At 29.5% G+C, this 18,561-nt stretch overlaps 1 protein-coding gene across 1 annotated transcript in view; it reads right to left on the reverse strand.

Annotated features, from left to right (window-relative positions):
* The window catches only part of LOC107454545 (neural cadherin), a 500,390-nt gene that overhangs the window by 108,177 nt on the left and 373,652 nt on the right, over window positions 1-18,561 (reverse strand). Inside the window, exon 15 of the mRNA XM_071180540.1 lies at window positions 9,422-9,565. Within this exon, the coding sequence (XP_071036641.1) occupies window positions 9,422-9,565 (144 nt within the window). The remainder of the gene's footprint in view (window positions 1-9,421; window positions 9,566-18,561) is intronic.

Raw genomic sequence — 18,561 nt, forward strand, 5'->3', positions numbered from 1 at the left:
AATAATACCATCAAACGGCGTTTAAATGAGTTTCGGCTTATGGGTCGCGTATGTAGGAAAAAACCGTTGATGTCAAAGAAGAATATAGCAGCTCGATTAGCTTTTGCAAAAAGACACCGAAACTGGACATCGGCTGACTGGAATCGAGTTATATTTACAGACGAATCGAAGCTCAACAGAATGGGCTCAGATGGCAAAAGTTATGTGAGGCGTCGAGTCGGTGAAGAATTTAATATACGGTGTACAAAATCAATTGTAAAAGGTCGATTGGCTCGGTGATGGTGTGGGGTGCCATGACACGTTCAGGATGTGGTCCAATTCACAAAATCGAAGGCATCATGGATCAGCATGTGTATGTGGACATTATCAAGACTGTTTTTCTGCCTTATTACAGGAAACTTCGCTCAAGAAAACCTATCATGCAAGCTGATAATGATCCAAAGCACACGAGCAAAACTGCGAAGGCCTTCTTGTTAAGCAAGAAAATTGAGGTTGCGTAGTGGCCTTCCCAATCACCAGATCTCAACCCGATCGAGATGCTGTGGATAGATGTGGATAAATATGTGAAACAGCAAAAACCAAAAAATTTAGGTGATTTATGGAAATGTGTCCAAGGAGGTTAGGCAGCTATACCACCTGAGCGATGTCAAAGATTAGTAGATTCGATGCCTCGTAGATGTGAAGCAGTAATTGACGCAAAAGGCTTACCGACTAAATACTAGCTCCAAATCTTTATTTTTGTTACATTTTTTACATTGTTATTAATTTTATTTATGATTAAGAAATATTTATTTTGTTGTCCTTAAGTATGCGGAATGCATATTTTTTCTAAACTGTTACATAATTTAAGTATAAGTATAACAAATAAATGATTTTCATTGTGAAAATATATTAAAAATAAGTTATTTGTTCCAATACATAATTATCAATTCAATAAATTTATGTGTGAACATTAAGTTTTGGATTTTACTTTTCATAAAGACATGTTCTTAAGTACGTGAGCGCCACTGTCTCTATAGTTAACTCGTATCTGTTTATCTACTAATGTAAACACATATATATTGTTAACTACAGTTGACTCGTATACATACCTCTGAAATCTATACCACTCGTATCTATTCTGTTACCTCGTATAATTTGTTAACAACTGTTAACTCACACCTATTATTAATTCATATATACTAACTATTATTATGACTCATATTTATTGTTAATTATTATTTTTAACTCTTATTATTAATAAAATGTAGCGATGTGGGACAGACATAAAAATTAACAGCTATATCATGACCCTTGTATGTATCATTAACTTGCACAACAACTAAGGTTTTGTGTTTTCAAAGTTCACGTAAATGTTGAAACAAGGTCAAAATATTTGTTTATTTTTCTTAAAATTAATCAGAGATTAAAACATTTCGTAACTGTTTTGATTTTATAGTTCTTCTTATAAATTGTTCTCTATTGTTTTTGTTGGTTTGAGATAACTGATATTTCTCCCAAATTAAAGAATTAATTTCTAAATTCCTGAGTTAAAAATAAAAACAAAATTATTTTTGTTTTATTCCAGTAACCCATGGCTCAAAAGTTTCTTTCCTTCATTAAAAAATAAAATAAAGAAATATTGACTGTTATAATTTTTAAACATAAACGCAAAATAAAAGTAACAATTATTTTGGTACAAGAAATGATTTTTAAACTTTCCCAAAACACTTTCTTTCTTTATTCTAAAATACTAAACTAAAGACCGCCTTCATATGATACATCCACGATTGATATACGATACTACGATGTATTGTATCTCACGATTACAACTACATCGAAACTACAATTATTATTCACAACATTTATAAGGCTTACATTTTCCAACATTTTTACTTACAAATGAAAGTAGCTGTTGGCCTATAAGTAACTACGTCACTAACAGCATTCAAACATAGTTTTCGTTTATCATTTAGCCAACTAAATTATTTATTTGTTGTCCATTTTTCTATTAAGAAAGCTCAGTAATTTATACTTTTTTATTTCAAGTGTCATGCTCGTAAACAACACCAAAAATATTATTATTTTCTGTTTACTTAGGACAGTATTCATTTCTCACAGTTGTTATAAGCTAATTAAAAAAGGGAGACTGCACTACTACATACCATTAAAAGAGAATAAAGCTCTTCCTATTACTTAAAACAGTTTTCCAAAAAGAAAAACATTCCATGTTTGCCTCTTAGATCAACTACTCTTACTTAAAAGGAATTTTCTCCTTTAAAAACAAGCACTCTCAAAATTTAATTTTAAAGCGCAGAATTAGGCCATTAGTTTAAGGTAGCGATAGAAACAAATAGCTTATTAAAACGAAAAAGCGTTCGTATAATAAGTCTATGAGAGAGAGAGAGAGGGAAGGAAAAAAAATCCAATTTGAGTAGGATATTTCCCCCTTTCGAATTAAAATGAGAACTTTGAATAAAATTAAAGAGAATCCTTAGTTTAAGAAGTAATGAATGAGCTGACAGGTTAAGCATTACCTTAATTAATATCCAACCCAGAAGAATAAAATTTTGGAAGGTAGTGAAAAAAAGAAAAAATTAAAACCGAGTGGAAAAAAATGTTAGAAAGTTTTGAAAAGATAATGACTCGAATCTGGTTTTATTTAGTGTAATGAAATATATTCTTTTAATAAATGGTTCTTTGTTACTTGAGATTTTACGCTTTTTTTCTTAGTCATTCGGCATACAGTATTGCTAAATTGTTAGTTTAAAATAATAAGTATAACTGTCGTTTCATTTGTTTTAAAAACACCGAGTAAGAAGAGTTTCGTTTAATTTTTTTTTAGCGTGTCTTAAAAATAAAAGTTTTAATTTATTTCTTAACAGTAATTATTTGAGTTTCCATAAGAATACACTTAAAAAAATTGGGAAATAAATAGATTTTTCGAATTCAAAATTTTTAATATATACTGTAGCTAGAACGTGTGATTTTATAATACATGTAACGTTTTTATATTTTTATTTTTTCTTTAAAAAAATACTAATTTTTCTATAAGCAGTATTTTTATCTTCGCATTTATAGATTGTTACACAAAAAAATACAGATACAAAAATAAATATATTGGAAAATATTGGGCGTAGGTCATAGTTAATTTTAATAATAAAAGTAAGTTAAAACAAATGCAGTAAGATATGCAAATTAAGTTGAACTAATAACATAAGTTATATCTTAAAATGTCTTAATTAGAAAAACACATTTTGTTTGATTTTAATGAGTTAAACGCATGCATTATTGTGTCAGAGCATAAAAAACTACATACTTTGTAAGCACATTTTAAAAACAATTAAACCTTGCCTAAAAGTAAAATAAGGATTTAATATTATATTAAATGGTAAAAAAAAATTGAAAAAATTCTCAAAAAAAAAATAATTTAAGAACTTAAACATAAAATAAAAATGCCAACAAACCATTTAAATGTTCGAACGTTTCTTAATCGTTGAGCAAAGGATTAACTAAGTATTATTCTAGAATACTTTTAGCTGGATATCGTCCTCATACCAATGATGGGGTACCTCACAATTACGTCGGAACAACTTTAGAATCATTATTATTTACATTTATTAAGTTTACATCAACCATTTTTTTAAATTTTAATTTATTACCGCCGTTGAAGAACCGATCCAATTTATTGGGTTTACGTCTACTAATGTTCAACTCCGTAGCCTTTTAATTTTGAACCCTATCCAGAAGACAAGGGAACCCTTGGATCAAGTATCGGGAGAAATTCGACTTCGTGGAGGACTTTTTGATGGAACTAACCAGCATTTGCGCTACATGGAGAGGAAGACCACGAGAACCTCCCACGGTTAGACTGACGGCAAGGGTGCTCTTAACTCATGATCTGTCTACCACTGCGGATATTTTACGGCAGCACTGTGGTCGGTGAAAGCCCAATGCGGAATTCATGTCAACCAGCCATCGCTGGGATTCGAACCCGGTTCACCTCATTGGTAGGCGAACGCTCTATCCCCTGAGCCATCGCTGCTTATTATTATTACTTACAAGCGAAAGTTGTTGTTTACCTATAAGTAACTTCAAAACTAACCGCTTTAAAACTCAATTTGGGTTTCAGTACGTCATTTTACCTACTTTATAATAAATTTTAATACATTTGTAGCGCATTTTTCTGTTAAGAAATCTCTGTAATTTGTACTTTTTTATTACATATGTCATACTGTGTAACATTTATGACTTTTTTTATTTACTTTACTTACTTCCATTGTCCTTGTAAGCCAATTAAAAAGAGCGACTGTGATATTCGATTAAAAGAGAACAGAGCTCTGCATATTACTTAGTTTACCAAAAACGTTCTGTGTTTGCCTCTTAAGATCAACTACTCACTTGTAAAGAATTTTCTCTTTAAAAGAAAGCGATCTCAAAATTTAATTTTAAAGCGCAGAATTAGGCCATTAGTTTTTAGGTAGCGATAGAAACAAATAGCTTATTAAAACGAAAACGCGTTCGTATAATAAGTCTATGAATGAGAGAGAAAGAAAAAAAGAAAGAAAGAAAATCCTATTTGAGTAGTATATCCCACCCTCGTATTAAAAGGAGGAGCGAGCTTTGAATAAAATTAAAGAAAATCCTTAGTTTAAGAAGTAATGAATGAGCTGACAGGTTAAGCATTACCTTAATTAATATCCACCATAGAAGAATAAAATTTTGGAAAGTAGTAAAAAAAAATTAAAATCAAGTGGAAAAAATGTTGGAAAGTTTTGAAAAGATAATGACTAGGATCTGGTATTATTTAGAGTAATGAAATATATTCTTTTAATAAATGGTTCATTGTTATGTGAGATTTTATGCTTTTATTTATTCATTAAGCTATAACGCACGCAGTGTTGCCAAGTTGTTAGTTTAAAATAATAAGAGTAACTGTTGTTTCATTTGTTCCAAGTAAAAACAGTGCGTAAAAAGACTTTCATTTCAGCTTTTAACGTGTTTTAAAAATAAACTAAATAAGCTTTAGATTTATTTTTACTTCTTAACAGCAATTATTTTCCATAAAAACGCTCTTAAAAATGTTGAGAAAGTAAACGATTTTTTGATTCAAATATTCTTTTGTATCTTCAAACAGCAACTTGTGGTAGCCAGGATTTGTTTTTTCCCCCTTCTTTTTTTTTTGGGGGGGGGATCTAAAGAATTTTAGTTAACTAAAGTAAAAAAACCTTAAAAAAATAAGCAGAAAAAAAATTACCAACATTTATTACAACTTTTGTTACAATAGCACAATTTATGATTTTGAAGATATTTAAAGCTAAGTTGCAATTTAATTCAGGAAAAAAAAATTGAGAACTAAAGCAAAATTATAATAAAATTCCTCTGTTAGCCGAAGCTATTTAGTTAAGAATTTCGTTGGCAGGGATTATTTATTTTGATAAAAATATACCTAGCTTTTTTCTTTTTTAAACCTACCTTTTTTTTAAGAAATAAAATTTGCTTTTTCTTTTTAATACTTATTGAAGAGTCAGAACACTTAATGTTTTAAAATCAGAAGGATGCATTTCGTAAGTTTTTTTAAAAAATTATTCTAACGATATAATATTATTATAAAAAACAGTTACATGTGCTGACTATTTACACGTTAGAGAGAACGTTGGTTCAATAAACGAGCTTGCGTGATTAAATTAAAACAATTTTTAAACTATTATCTTATCAGTAAGTTAAGAGGAAATCTATTAAGCACAACTAAATCGATATATTTACTTGCGTGGCACAAAAAATAAGCATATTTCTCTATCTAAACTGGCAACACCAAATAATTAATTTTGCTAGGTTGTCTTAAGTAATAATTTAGGTAGTGGTTAATATTAGTTATATAATATATAGTGTTAATAATTAATTAAAATTAAAATCAAGTCATTTCCATACGGGCAAGAGCGAGTTGTTTTATGATTATGGCAAATATCTTTACAGCTACGCAAATTTAAATAAGCTTTAAGTATTCAAAATAAATTAGTATGTTAAATTTATTTTTAGAGCGAAAATTTTTGAAACTTGGAGTACAGATATTTAAATTAAATGCGTGTCTAATGATTTAAAAAGAGCAGTACTCAAAAGATGGACGCATAACACAAATCTAAACTTTAATAATTAAGTTTAAATTTAGTTCGCAGTAAATATATTTTAGGGTAAATTTATAATTCCATCTAGTGACATTAATTAACGTAAATTATTGCGAAAGTTCTGTATAAATGCCTTAAATTGTTTTTCCAACCAAAAGAGCAAATTTTGGACATTCATATTTATTAAGTAGGAAAATGCAACATTAAACAATTTTTTTTAATAGTGTCTAGATGCTTACAAGTAAGCTTAAATAAGATGGATAATTGACCATATTCTTAATAGATGGAAGAGATAGATCAGTTATATTTTATTGTGAGCTATGTTTCGAAAAAGCAAAATAGTGTTTTGTTGACAAAAAAAGTAACGTAAGAAACCTTGCTATAATTGTAACGAAAACTAAATTAAAGGAACAGATTAAATAATTTAAACGGATTTATCTGTTCTTAAAATAATTTTTCAAGCATAACACTTTTTTTAACGTTTTTATGAAATATTCTTGTAAGGAAAAGCCATTTCCTGATATGTGAAATATAGGATTGTCCAAAACATGTAAAGTCTATATTTTTTTTCCGAATATTTTACTAAAATAATCTTACATTATTTCTTAATAAAAAAATGTTTTGATTGCGTTTATTTAATTTAAATAGAGAAATATATTCTTATATTTAATACATATAACATAAAAATATCAATAGAATCCAGAATATTGTTCTAAACAAAGGGAAAGAAAGGGAAATATAGTTAATATTTGTTGAATATTTGCTCATATTTTATTAAGCATTAAGCAATAAACAAATATCTGCGTGGCCTCATTTACATTCGAAATGTTTCATAAAAATGTCACATGATTTGAGGCTATAGAAAGTGTCATTCTCAGAAAGCCCTTTTCTCTATGAAAGAGCGGCAGAAAATGTTTCGACACGATTTATTCTAAAAACTATTATTTATGAAAGTCAAATGACATATGATTTAGTAAATCGAAAAGCAATTTATCAATCGCATTCAAAATGACTTCTGTCGCCAAACAATTCGTTATAAATCACAAAAAGCGATCTGATATCAACACATAAATGTCAATGTTCCTGGCATAAAAATGAACGATTTTGAAAATGAAATTCCAATAATTCATTTGTTATAAAATTTCCAGTTTAATTTTTCATTGAATTCAAAAGAATTTAATATGCATTTATTTCAGTTTGATGCTTTTTTTTATTTCTAATGCAAATAAAATATTATAATGACAAAAAACTCTGCCTGGATACTTCAAAAAATTTAATTTTTTTTTGTTGAATTAATTTGCATGATTAATATTAAAATAAATACATATAAATAAAGAAATAAAAAATTGATTCTTTTGATTTTTGATATAATTGAAAATGCTATTACTTTATATTAACATTTTTTAAATTTGTTTTCAACAAAAATATCCATATTTTAATTGTCTTCTACCTTATTTGATAAGTTTTTAAAAATAATAAAAAAAAGAATTATTATTACATATTTTTAATTTTATTATATTTGAAAACATTGTATTTTTAAAAGTTTTCGACATATTTTTCCCCACCTTAGTAACAAATTAAAATAAATACATATAAAACATATTGCTGAACAGTTAAATTCAAATAGAACAAATAGATCACGGTTAAATTATTCCCAGAATGATTTGTTATATTTATTATCTAAAACATAAAAACATATTTTTACAACATTTTGGAATTTTGGGAACTTTTGGGAGGAAAAGTTGCAAGGTTATAGAGATTATTTAAGTTAACCCCATTTACATGAAATAAATCATTGAAATTAAAATAGTTAAATTATTAATGTTGTATTTATTTGTAGAATTTGTGTGATGCATTACAATTAAATCATACAATATGGCAAACGTACTTATGTGAATTAATTAAGCAATTAAGTATCAGCAGTATCAAATTTGATATGTATACTATAAAAACTCTGCTTAAAAACTAAACTATTAATTCTCAAATAGTTTCCAGGTCTTTGAACAACATTAGGCATTTTATGACTTCAAGTTGAGAAATATTTGAATAAGAAAATATTTACGCAAGGGGGTATTCCCAAGATGAATATTAATGAGGTTTTCAAAAACATGGGGGAACATGTCGGGTGGAATAATATTCAAGTCAATTTAAAACTTTTATCCAATATTTCCACCTATTTGATTAAGCAAATATAATTCAATCAAGGGGGACATTACAGACTGAGTAGCAAATTATTATCACTAAAAAGCATCAGAACATTCAAACTGAATCGAATTAGTGACATAATTTACATCTTAAGATGTGATTTCATATTTTTAACACTTGATCATCTGGTGTTAACCATTTATAGAATCATTTTTGTTCTGGCTATATTATGAAGAATATTTCTGGATTGAGATTGATTTATCTAACTACATATGAAAATCTAATGGTGATGTCCTAGTTTTCCACTGTTGTCGTTGCATTTTTATTGACCGGAAAATCGCATGGTAGAATCTAATTTTTTCCACATTAATTTTCCTTAAAATTAATTTCATTTCACGATTTAAAAAGTGATAAATCAAATTTTCAATTAAAAATTTTCTATTTTTTGAGAAAATAAAATTCAGTTTGTTTAGAAGCTCCCACGGGCCGCAGGTTTTCAACGCAGTTTATGCTAAAAAACATCGCTAGGAGTACAAAAAAGTCTCCCAAAGGCTCCTTTTCCTAAAAATAGTTGCCTTTTTAGCTTTTTCAGGCAAAAAAAAAGTTGCCATAGTCGCCTCATACCGAAAATAGTTTCATTTTAGTCGCCTGTGGTAACCCTGTTATATTTATCTATTTTTGCTTAATTTAATCTTTTCAAATAATTATTGTGTAAAAATTGCATACAAATATGGATAAAAAAATACATTAAAACATTACATCCAAAAATAGCAGGTTTATATTAACTAACTAATTTACAACTAAACACGAAATTTAAAAATAAATCACTATAAATCGCATTTCCGGCTTCGTATTGCTTTGTAATTTTCAATCTTTATGATGTGCCTTACCTCTCCTACAAATATTTAACCACTGTACCGAATCAACCAGTACAGTAGAAAATTAAAGCTTTACCTCGAGTTAAACGTACTTAAACTGAGACTTATTTTCCACTTTACATGTTAAAGGTACTTTAAACGAGTATTCTGAAAAACAAATGATAAGTTGTTCGTTTAATGGGAATAATTTACAAGCATGACAGCAAGTAAAAATAGTAATAACAGTGTTAAGAGTAGTGATAACAGTGTAAAAAAGTAGTTAATAACAGTGGTGTAAAATAAAATGAGACTTACATTCGTCCTTGTCTTTGGCCGTTACTGTGATAACAGTGTGCTGTATGTCCTCGTCTTCGTTTACTTCTGCTTCGTACAGAGCCTGGTCAAAGTAAGGTGGATTATCGTTCTTGTCACCAATTCCGATCCGGATGTATTTGGTCACTGCAAAACAATGATTCAATAAATATTACTATCATAAACACGTTTAAAAATATATTCAAGGAAACTCAATGGAGAATACCGTACATAGTTGATACAAGTAAGAAATTCTCCATTGAACTTACTTCAATAAATGTACAAAAATGTATCATTAAACCACCGTGATTTTCCATAGTTGTTATTTTTTAATCTCACTTACGAATATGTAAGCAAATACGAATTATGGTAGTATATTTATTATTGCACATTAAAATTCGTACAAAAAAAGTTTTTTAAATGTCATCTTCAAAAAATACATTTTTTAATCTCACTTACGAATATTATGTAAGCAAATACGAATTACGAATTATGGTAGTATAATTATTATTGTGCATTAAAATTCGTACTACAAAAGTTTTTTAAATGTCATCTTTAAAAAATAAGTATGTGTAAATTAATTATGAAGTTGGTTAGGTTAGTCAATAAATTATCGAACATGAATTTGCCCTTTAAGTTATTTTCAAAACTATAAAAAATATGAAAATATTACAAGCAAGAACAAGGTACACTATTTGTTTATTTATGCCAAGGGTCTTCAAACTATGGTACTCGGGCCAAAATTGAGCCACAGACATTACGAGTCTAGCTTATGTTAACATGCCTGATATACTGAGTAGCGGTCCCTTCATACTTTATTAGACTTTAAAATTTACAACGTGAGTATACATGATAAAATAATAAGAAAAGGAAAACACAGCAACTGCCAATGCATAATAAAGTTATACATTAACTGCTCGAAAGTTTCAAATGGAAAATTTCAGATCATCCACCATACAGCCCGAAACTTTCACTTATTCCTTTACCTGAAGAAGCATCTTGCAGGGCGAATTTTTCACAGACAATGATGAGATCAAAATTGAAGTTAAAATGCTTTTCCGATGACAGGCGGCAAAGTTCTATGCCTTTGGAATACAAAAGCTAATCGTCAGACCCAACAAATGCTTTTACAATGTCGGCAACTATGTCGGAAAATAAGACATGCTTCAGTAAGTAATTTGTAATGTACATTTAATCAATTAAAAAATTTTCAAGTGCGTACGCAGTATCGCATTTTTACTTTTCGAAAACGCCTCATATTTTGTATTGGTACATAATCGTTTTTTTCGATAACATTTAATTTATCGATTAATCACTCATATTCATTTTAATCATGATTCATTTTAATTTATCGTTTTTTTCTTTCCTCTTACAAGTTAATGTGTTTAGGGCTAAATTATATTTGTAACAACATCCTATTAGATTTTTAATTATATCCTAAAATTTCATAAACAATAACAGATGGGCCAAGTGCAAAAATAAGGTAAAGAAGTTTTTCTTCACATTGTATTTTTGACATTCGTTTATTGCAAGAACCAGGCACGGATATAAAATCAGTCCTTTTCCAATATATGTGGGGATGATGAAAACTACGCAATCTTATTGAAATCTAAATTTTATTTAGCTTTGACCAACAATTTGAGAATACGGAATTAACTTTTTCTTGCATCGACTCCCTCAACCATAAAATCATCGCCAGTGAAATCTTTTATGAAAACTCTTTATATTCCAGTAGTGTAGATATATTTGAATCGAAAATATAGATTTTAAATGAAGTCTTACAAGAGAAGGGAATAAATCAAGAACATTCGAGAACAGAAGTAGTCTCGCATCGCCAGTCACTCTCTCAGCACAAGAGAGTGTTCCATTAGGGGAATCGGAATATGAAATATACTTCAAATGAAACAAGTCCACTCGAAAGGATTTTTATTCTTTTTTTTTCCCTCGACCGAATTATTTCTTTTTCCAATTTAAAACTTGTCATGGTTCGCTCTCCAATCCATTTGTTCTTCAATTACTTGTTGAAAAACGGAAACCCTGTTTGGAAATGTTATGAGAATACTAGCTTCGTATCACCTGGAATTTTCCTTAACTACTTCAGCATCCCTTTTCTTTCGGAAAAAGGATTCATTTTAAATAAGGATTTGTTGGATATTAGAGAACAAAAAAAAATTTGTGTTTTAAGTTTAGTTCATTTAAATGCCTTTCTAGGACTTTTTTTCGATCTGAATGACGCTGCAGTACAAATGAAAACCCAATGCCAAAAATTTGTGTTCTAAAAGCCTTTGTAGAACTTTTTCTGATCTGAATGACGCTGAAACACAAATTAAAACCTAATGCCAAAAATTTGCGTTCTAAATGCCTTTTCAGAACTTTTTCTGATCTGAATGACGCTGCAGTACCAATGAAAACCCAACGCTAAAAATTTGTGTTCTAAATGCCTTTTCAGAACTTTTTCTGATCTGAATGACGCTGCAGTACCAATGAAAACCCAACGACAAAAATCTGTGTTCTGGATGCCTTTGTCGAACTTTTTCTGATCTGAATGACACTGCAGTACAAATGAAAACCCAACGCTAAAAATTTGTGTTCTAAATGCTTTTGTAGAACTTTTTCTGATCTGAATGACGCTGCAGTACAAATGAAAACCCAACGCTAAAAATTTGTGTTCTAAATGCCTTTGTAGAACTTCTTCTGACCTTAAATGACGCTACAGTNTAGAACTTTTTCTGATCTGAATGACGCTGCAGTACAAATTAAAACCCAACTCCAAAAATTTGTGTTCTAAATGCCTTTGTAGAACTTTTTCTGATCTGAATGACGCTGCAGTACAAATTAAAACCCAACGCCAAAAATTTGTGTTCTAAATGCCTTTGTAGAACTTTTTCTGACCTTAAATGACGCTACAGTACAAATTAAAACCAAACGCCAGTGCTTTCCGCTTACGTTGGTTTTTAACTGAATACGTGGAACTGTATATCATTGATGTAGCTAGAATTTTGTTTGGGAGAGGACCAAATTAAACAAATAATATTAATTTTTTTTTTAAAAGTCAATTCCTACTTAGGTCAACAAAGAAAAATTTCATTTCAGTTACTTTTTTTAAACAATTGCAATTTTGCCTCCCATATAAAACTAAAATTAATTAAATTTAATGAATGAATTAACATTTGGAAAAAAAACTGTATTAACATCAAGTGTCCACAACAAGTTTAGAAAATTTATTTGAACTTGAGTGGATAAATAAAAAGTATTTTATTAACGATTAAAAATGTGAACAAGATATAGGGAGAGTATGAACTAATAGTAAGAAATGAAAAAAAAAGGATAGTCTTATTTATGTTTTAAGTTTCTTTTTAACTTCTGTCCAAAAGTTTCTTAACAGGGTGACACTACCTTATAACAGAAAAACCAACACTAGTACTTCACGAAAGTTGCATTTACGTTGTTTTGTAATTGCTTTTCAGTACAAGAGTGAGTGATGTTGCTAAAATTTTGTTTCGGAGGTCTTATAATACGTAAGTCATTGAGATTTTTTTAAAAAATGGAGCGTTTTATTTGAGTTTTAAGTTTATTTTCTTTAAGCAATATTTTTCTATCTGAATTACATTGCCGTATAGTTAAAAAATAAGCGTAAATGCTTTACAAAAGAGTTACACTTACATTGCTTTTTAATTGCACGGGCGGTTCAGTTTCTCACTTGCGTAGCTAAAATTGCTTGGAAAGGATTTTGAAAATAATCAGCGATTTCAAAGAAATGAAGCGTTTTCTTTTCGTTCTAATTAGTCTAGTAATCTGGAACGTTTCTCCAGAACTTCATGATTTGTGTTATACTTTCATGCTAGTGATAAATCAAAGTAAGTGCTTAACAAAAGATTTGCACTTACGTTATTATCATAATTTTTTTTAATTTCACGGCGGTACAGTATTCAGTGGGGTAGCTAGAATTTTATTTAGGAGTGTGTTTAAAAATGATCAACCATTAAGATTTTTTAAAAAAATTAAAGTCTTTCATTTGTGTTCTAAGTTTAGTTAATTTAGCTAAGTTAGTTATTTCCCCCTAATAGAATTTTTGTAATCTGAATAACACTGCCATGCAATTGAAAAAAATCAACGTAAGTGCTTCACGAAAGAGTTGAACATACAATGTTTTTTTTAATTGCATGGTGGTGTAATATTTAAACGGTTTAGCCATTTTCTTTTTGCGAAGAACTCTAAAAATAATCGGATATTAACATATGAAAAAAATGAAGTGTTAGTCTCCTAACTTTTCAATTTTCATATTTTATTCTTTCAAATTGAAATACAATAAATATTTTTCTCAGGCATAGTCGTTTTTTAGTCGCATCATATTCAAATTCCGACTAGTAATAATCAAAACTAATATTTTTTTTTAAAAATAGAAACATGAATTCTTAATTAATGAATTAGCTCGGATTCTTTCTTTTAATCACTATTCCTTATATAATCCCAAAATTGCAAACCAACACACTTGTATCATGGCTACTAAAAGTAAAACACCACAGCCATAAACTATTTTATTGAGATGAATATACTGTAGATTTGGCGTAATTGAATTATTTAGTTAAATCTTTTGCAGGGCATAATTTATTTTGACCAAGCCTAATGCTAGTCTACAATTTTTAAAAATTTTTTTTTTGCCAAAAATGATTGCATGTGCGCCAAAGAACAAATCAGGGAAAAAGATACAAATTATAAATTTTTGTGTTTTAAACTACGGCTTGTAATAATCTAAAATCCACTTATTTAGAATCGAAAGATGCTCAGTTTGAATTCTCACCTTAGCCGCAATTCTTATATAAGTATTACAACTGACATCCTACATAATTGCAAGCCGACTATTAAAAATCAAACACCTCTGACATTAGCTTTTTTACGAAGATTAATAGTGTCCATAGGTTAAAATCTTCGTCATTGTATTATTTAGTTAAATTTTTAGAAAGCCATAGTTTATTCTTACCAAACTTATTTTATTCAATATTTTTTGGGTGAAAATCCACCACTAATCCACCCTTATGTCATCACGACGTTTTCTTAAAGTTTCTCATCTCCCAATGGGACCCTACGCCCTCTAGCGACACTGCATAAAACTGATTAGTTGACATTGTAGATTTGAATAGTCGACATTCTATGTTGTATGTATACTAGTATTTACGTTAATATTTTGAAACTTTTTCCACATTTATAAACTCATAAGATTTTCTAATCAATTCCAAATCTTTTATAATTTATTTTTGCTCTATTATACTTAAAAATTGATTAAGTCATATTTTTATTTACTCCCATTTATGTCATTCCATTCTGCCATATAATAAATTCTACTATAAACAAAAACAAAACAAAAAAAAACAAAAAACGAAAAAAAAAAAAACTCTGCATGAATAAAGCTTTTTTAAATTTATTTAGTTTAAAAGGATAAATAGTACATGTCACCTATGTGAAGAATATGTACTTTTCAACATTGAAAAAAAAATTTAAGAACAAGTAAAATAGCGAGAAATTTAAATATATACAAGAAATCATAATTTTCTTTAAAATACACTGAACAGCCAAAAAAACTGGTACAGGCATGAGTATGCAAATAAAGGGGTATAGAACCAATCAAAGTACAGGGCTGCGATCGGCAACGCGTATATAAGACAACGAGTGTCTAGCACAGTGAGGTTATACAGACGAGTGAGGTTATACAGATTTAAGTGAGTTTGAACGTGGTGTTATAGTCGGCGCACGGGAGATGGGACATAGCACCTCCGAGATAGCAATGAAATTTGGATTTTCACTTATGACCATTTCACGAGTATACCGTGAGTATCGGAAATCCGGTAAAACATCAAATCTACGACATCGCTGGGATATTTAAGATGCCCTGCAGGATTCATGGTGTCAATTATCTCCAGCACTACTTCACACATTGATCGAATCCATTCCACGTCGTGTTGCGGCACTTCTGCGTGCTCGCGGGGGCTCTACACGATATTAGGCAGGTATACCTGTTTTTTGGCTCTTCAGTGTATATATACTTGAGTCTTCATTTACACACGATACTTAACGAATTAAAGCATTAACGATTACTTCACAAATTCAATCAAAAATAATAAAAGAAGACGAACTTATCAATCTAACTAGTAGTTTCGTTTGGTAGTTAAGCTTTTTAACAAAACGTGGCGCTGAAATCGTTCGGACGATAATGTTTTACCAAGCTTTGAAAAAAAAACACGTCGCTTTTTTATATACACTCAAGCTTTATACTCTAATCTTTTATTATATATACTCTAATCTTTTTATATATATACTCTTTTTTACATACAGAGTGGAAACAAATTATACATTTTTTCTACTATTTCGACATTATAATTAGTCCTGTTTACGCATGCAAAACTTCTATAACTTTAACAACTCATCTAATTTAATTAAAACGGAAAACGAAGGCATTTTTAGAATAAATGCAGATGATTTCGAGCAAATCGATTGCTCTTCCCAACAAAGGTGAAAATACAATTCTTGTCCTTCTCCCCATTAAACTTCCATTTTCATAACTCTACTTATACAATACCCAAGGATGTCCAAGTTTCGTTTTCAATTTGTTCTAAAAGGGAACTGCCATGAATAATTCATCAGAGAGAGAAGTGGTTAATGACGTCGGGAGAAAAGAAAATGAACAATCTTAATTCGGTTAGGAACGACGAATTGTTGTTTTATGAACACTGATTGCCACACTCATTTATTTCGACTTCGTGGAACAAAATGATAATGCGCCTTCACTTAAATGCAAATCAAACGCTGTTTTCTCCGTTGCAGCAACCTTTACGAACTAAGTTATAAAATTGTTAGAATAGATGCGTTGTGTGTGTATTTATTTAATTTTATATTAGTTATTTTTAAATCCAACATTTTATTTAAAATTTTACCTGCAGAGTTTAAGATTTTATGGTAAGGTAAGGATGAAAAAGAAAATTTAAACTTTTGTACAATTTAAAAAAAAAAAATCTCCTCAGCAAAGATAGGGAGTTACATGTTGGGTGTATTGCGTTAATCTTAATTTGGACTACTTAAATAAAAAACTGCAACAAGGAAAAAAAAATTACAAAATATAAGATTTTATTCAAAGTATAATGAAAACTCTTCTACATTTCATAAATATTTTTTAATATGAAAAATTACAAAAAAAAATATTCGATCCTGAAAACTGAATGAGATATATATATANTATATATATGTATATAATATATATATATTACCGTGAATGACCGAAAACAAGAGAATGTCGACTTTCACCGGTGAATGTCAACAATCACATAGTCGCTTTGGTGAATGTCCGAAATATTTGTTATATCTGATTTGATATTAATTCATTCCTTGATAATATTATATTTATTCGATATTTTAATGTCTGCTGAGGATAGATTAGGAGAAACATCAGTGTTCGGAGAATCGGTTAAATGTATACCGGGCAGTGGCACTTGACCATAAAAAAAAATATGTAGTGCATATCAGGCCAATGTATACCAGGCAGTGGCACTTAACTAGACCAAATATATATTTCGGACAATTACCAAAGCGATTATGTAATTGTCAACATTCACCGGTGGAAGTCAACAACATTTCGGTCCTTCGCAGTAACATATATATTATACAACGTGGAACCAAAATTGCATTTATTTCTTATTTAAGTTGGCAACTCTTGTTGTATCTATAGTTGCCTTTGAAAAATACTTCAGACATATTTCACTAGATCAGTTGGTGGTGTACATAAACTATACACCACATACTTAAAAACTACTTATCATTAAAGAAAAAATTTCATGCACCAACAAAAATATTCTTAACGCAAATAATTACAATTAGTTTGCTGTCTAAACTAAAACAATTTTTTTTTTATCTTTAAAATATTTTTAAAACCTAATTGACAACATAAAAATCTGGTGGCATCAGTAAGGTACCACCAGATTTTTATCTTACCAATTAGTGTTAGTGATGTTAACATTACTAATACGTAAAATAAAGAATTTGTGTGTGTGTGTGTGTGTGTGTGGTAAAAACTGAAGAGCAGGACTACAACAAACCAAATGAAAATAAAAAGCGGATTTTGAAAAATAAAGAGGATAAAAGCAAGCCTATTTAAGAGCCCTGTCGTTGTGTGTGTAGTTTAAAAAAGATCACAACAAAGCGAAGAAAAAGAACGCATGTTTTTTAATGTGTAGTTTTCACACATTTTAATTTATAATTATTTTAAGGCAGGCATTGAAATATACATATCCCGCACGAGGCGCAGTGATCGAAAAAAAAAAAAGATTTTAAAACTTACATAATAGATTCACCACATTTAAGCTTTCACTTCTGTAGGTTTTTTTTCCTTCACATTTTCAACACACCTCATGATACGAGTAGCATACTCCCGGATGAAGAGAATTTTACGTCGGGAGCAAACTAGATCCCATTAGCATATTCCATGAAAGATAAATTACGGAAATCTCTTTACGTTTTACTTGAAAGAAGCAATCCGTCTTATAAAAAGAGTAAATTGACCATAAGAGACATTAAGAGCGGCGAATGAAGCTGGGTTGTTTTGGGACCCAAAAACAGAAAGGCTCGCAAAATTATGGCAATGCTTTGAAGGACGTATCTCTAAGGAGACCGTTTGTTGCATAAAAAGATTTAAAATATGCTCTTTGTTTTTTGTGAGAGTAAATTATAGTTTAATGACATTAACATTGTATGGCAACAGAGAGATTCAAAAATATGTGTTTAAGGTGCAGCTAAAGAAGAGATTGATGCATCACCTAATTTTTTTATTAAATTAATCCGTGGTATTTTCGGGTGTATTATACTATTATCGACGTTAGCCATAAAACTGGGTACTTGCTCTTTAAGAAGAAGAAGATCCCCCATACCCACACATGTGACCTATGACGTCAGCACCAGCTAATCTTTATCAGCAAAATGGCGTTTTAAAGTTGAGCTACGTTTCTCTACATAAGTTAGAATGTTAAGTAACGATAAGATAAATACAGAGCCGTATCGCACATTGAATTAGTTGAAATATAATTCTTTTTCGTCTGCTTCTTTCATTTAACATAGATTTATTATTTGTTTAAGCATATTATTGTAACCGTGATATATAT

Source organism: Parasteatoda tepidariorum, chromosome 4 (genome assembly GCF_043381705.1).
Source record: "Parasteatoda tepidariorum isolate YZ-2023 chromosome 4, CAS_Ptep_4.0, whole genome shotgun sequence".
Lineage (NCBI taxonomy): Eukaryota > Metazoa > Arthropoda > Arachnida > Araneae > Theridiidae > Parasteatoda > Parasteatoda tepidariorum.